This window comes from Merops nubicus, unplaced genomic scaffold, assembly GCF_000691845.1.
Source record: "Merops nubicus isolate BGI_N331 unplaced genomic scaffold, ASM69184v1 scaffold6442, whole genome shotgun sequence".
NCBI lineage: Eukaryota > Metazoa > Chordata > Aves > Coraciiformes > Meropidae > Merops > Merops nubicus.
In genome coordinates, this window is record NW_008595534.1 from 68,184 (window position 1) to 72,135 (window position 3,952).

General features: G+C 44.6%; 1 protein-coding gene across 1 annotated transcript in view; it reads right to left on the minus strand.

Moving 5' to 3' along the window:
- Window positions 1-2,918: 2,918 nt before the first annotated feature.
- The window catches only part of RAPGEF6 (Rap guanine nucleotide exchange factor (GEF) 6), a gene marked incomplete at its 5' end in the record, with an annotated part of 34,706 nt that continues 33,672 nt past the window's right edge, over window positions 2,919-3,952 (minus strand). Inside the window, one exon of the mRNA XM_008936073.1 lies at window positions 2,919-3,247. Within this exon, the coding sequence (XP_008934321.1) occupies window positions 2,919-3,247 (329 nt within the window). The remainder of the gene's footprint in view (window positions 3,248-3,952) is intronic.

The window sequence follows — 3,952 nt, forward strand, 5'->3', positions numbered from 1 at the left end:
AGAAGGGAAGAAAAGGAAAGAAAATCTAACTGCAGGTATTTCCAGTTCTACCCCTCTGCGCTCTGGCTGGCTGAGCAAAATTAAACAAGGAATTTATTTGCCCGTAGTCAAACTAGAAGAACACGTGTTAATACTGGCTGGCTGGAAGTCAAAACTATCACTGACATCAACATCACCAGGATTTGTACCCAGGATTTAACACAAAATGGTTTGAGATCATCTGTATTTTCTGGAAGAACAGTACAGGGGTTTTTTAAACCCATCATAAAACACAGTATACTCTCACAAAAGAATGATATCATTTAATATTCAATTTCACAAAATTTTACTGTGAAATGAAGGCAATTTATATTTTTTTTTTCTTTTTTTAAAGATAACCTTTGCCCCTAAATCCTGTGCAACCCTGGTGCGAGGCCAGGAGGCGTGGGATGATCTGAAGCCCCACAACACACGGCTTCATTTTGGTTTCTAGCAACACGTTTTGCATGCTGAGCTCTGCGGGGCAAAACCTCCCTCCAGCTCCTGGGGGAGAGCTGCAAACTCCCCCCCCCACCCCAGCATCCCCATTTCAAACCACTGAAGAGGGGGGGAGAGCAACGACTATTGCCTTAGTTGGCTGGCAGCTAAAAACTTTCCAGAAATGCTTCAGGAGTGGGGTTTTGCTGCGGCCGTGCCAGAGGGGAGCAGCAGACAGCACGGCTGCCTGCCCCACACGCTGCTCCACAGGGCTCTGAGCTCTGGATTTATTCTAAAACCACTCTAAACTCGTCTATTTCTGCACCCAATAACGTCCCACTTCTGGCTTTCTGTGTTTATTTTCAGAGCATGACAGTTTACGTGTAGCTGATTTACTACCACATCAACTAAACGTTTATATTAGCCAACCAGAGCACTGCCAACAGAAATAAAGGAAATTCCCATCAAATAAAAAACAAAATTAAATTAATAAATTATTTTCAGATACTTCAACAACGTCCTTTGCTTTTGCTGACATTTTGATATATTTTTTTTCTTCCTTAAAGTTCATAAAATAACACTCTTAGACTCATGACGCTCATGGAGAAAATAACGACGATGGAAAACTCCCCAAGGGTTCTGTGGTATCATCCAGGAGAACGCTTCCCAAAGCTGGAAATTGGTGGTGACAACTGGTCCTCCCATATATGCACGAAGCCAGGTCCACCTCTGGACACGGGGGTGGGCATCGGGGCGTGCTCCTGGACAAGGGGTTTCTGTTTGAAACACACACAACGTCGGGGGCAGTAGCAGCAAGTCGTTAGCGCTCGCTAACGGAACCGTGTGGTCCTTCTCCCCACGTCCCCTGCCTGCTGAAGTGGTTTGCAGAACTAGTCCCCTGGTTACACTGCTGATACTTGTTCATCTTCTGCAAAATAAGAAACACACACACACACCACAAAAATTAGTGAATTGTTCCCTTGGTGCAGCACAGCAGCCAGTTATCTGATCACAGAGGTTCTGTGGAGACTTCACCACGTCATCGTGGTGTTCTCCCTCTCTCAGTCATTGACCTCATGTAAAGCAGTGTCAGCCTTTATCAAATCCGAGGCATGACAGCCACACAATAAAGCTGTATTGCAAAACAGACAACCCCAGAGCCTCCAAAAATTAGTAGCAAGCAGCTCCCAATATGCCAAAAGCTACTGGTTTGGGAGAAAAGCCAGGAAATCACTTTCCAGCATGCAGTGAGCGTTGGATCCCAAATAAAATTAACCAAGCACTTTAAAACCAGTCAAACGGGTGTATCTAAAAGTGTATGGTTAAATTTAGTTCAGAAAAAATTTGGATTAAAATGTTTGAAGCAATTATTTCCTTATTTTTTTTTTTTTTACATCAAAAACATTTAAGATCACAACTGAATTACTGGCTGGGCAACTTCATGTTTCACCACAGGTTTGAATTGGAGCACACAGATTTCGTCTAAACCCACACTCATTTTAAGCCAGACAAACTCAAGGAAATGACCACAACATTCTGATGAAAAAAAGGAGTTCACTAGCAAAGGGTACAGAGAGACCACATCAGTCTGTAGGGACAGAGCAAATCAGCAGGTAGACAATTCAGTAGAAATTCCCTTCACTCAAGGTTGGTTTTGACATAAGAGCAATTCTTTTTCAGAAAAATCTCTTGCATTTTGGTCATCTGATACACGCTGTGCTCGGCAGCACTGGCTGTTGCTTCAAACAAGAGCATGACAAATTTAAGTGGAAGAGACACTGCCAGGCCAGGCAGGGCTGAGAAGTCAGGCTCTACCCAATCCACTTGCAGAAGAGCAGAAAATCACTGTTATTTTGTTCAGCATTTTTAAACTTCATCTCCAGAAATCTCTGCTGAGGAGTAAGGCAGCTTAATGCTGTCACATGAGAATACAACTGTGCAATGAGCTGCACAGCTCCCCACTGAATCCAGATTCAAAAACACCCATTTTAGCTCATCATCCTGATGCCACCCTAAAACACCAGTTAACCCAGAGAGGCTGGAATTTTTCTGCACATCACTGATAGCCTGGCAGTGTCCCTTGAAGCCATCATCACCACTGAGAGGGCATGGAGTCTAAGGAAAAAAAAACAATAGCATCTACATGCTCTTAAGTGTCCCAGTTGTGCTTTGGGAGATCCCATGTGTAAATTTTTAAATATATTTATATACAATTTAGAGTCTGTTCATTGTCAACATGCTTTTTCTAAAGGGAAGGCATTGGTTTTTTTTTGGAGTAAGATGTGTATGCACATGCATGGCCACACACGTGTGCATACAGCCATCCACACGCAGCTGTGCATCTTGAGATTAACCCACTTTTCATCTCCACGAACGACCGAGAGAAAAGCCCAAGAACATGGTTGTGAAGGAAACACTGCCCAGCCCAGATTCACACAGCAGTTCACTCAACATCTACCGAGTCAGGTGTTGCACCTACCATCCTCTTCACTATCTGCGTCAGGCATATCTGCTAGCTTGGGGCTGGACGGCTGCCGACTATGCCACTGAGGCATCTTCGAGGAGATACAGGCCACCGGTTCACTACTGAGAGGAGCTGATGGAAGTCTAGAGAGGTCACTGTGCAGCATCTTTGACCTCTGCACTGCCACACTATAGTCTGGAGGTTTTAGGTGTGGGTGGTGGGGCGATCCTTCCTTTATGTCCGCTAAAGAAATCCCCATATATCCCGGAGGGGTGGGCGGTGGCTCCCTATACCTATCGTCCTTCTTAGGTGAGGTGACACAGTACACTGGCACAAGAAATAAGCAATGGAAATGTTAAAAGAAGAAAACAAAGGAAAAAAAACGTTAAAAAATCATGAAATGTTACAATGGCAAAACAGAAACTGGTAACAAAATGCAAATGCAGAAACACTGGTTATAACGACAGCAGCAGGTATTTATGCTTTCATACTTGTTTTCTACTTCTTTTAAGAAGTCAGAGTAGCAACAGAACCCATGAACTCATCAGGCAGGATGCCCATCGAGTGGGAACAGGACTGTAACCCTCTCTACATTCAGCTTACAACTGCTCATTATCCTCCCTACTCCTGCGGGATGCTCCCGCGCTGCTACAGCCTGGGAAACTCCAACAACAGAAATTAGGGCAACTGGCCCAAAGTTCCTCTGGACAGCGTGCTGGGGACAGAGAGCAAGAGCTGTTGGTAGACTCCAACAGCATCCACTTCATCACCCATCAGAGGTTTAACAGAAATTCATGATAATACAATATCACTCTATCGATCCGACATTAAACCATCCCATCAGCTTTGCTAGAGGAAATAAACCCCCCCCGAGGATCCCATGAAAACTGCTCCTAGGAGGCAAACTGCAGACACAGCCTGCATCCATTCTTCTGCATTTTCTAGCAGTAAACAACAGTTTAGCATGTCCACAGTTTCCCTCCCCGTTCACCAGCAGCTCAGGTCACACAGGCTCCCAAAGAAAAGCTTGCT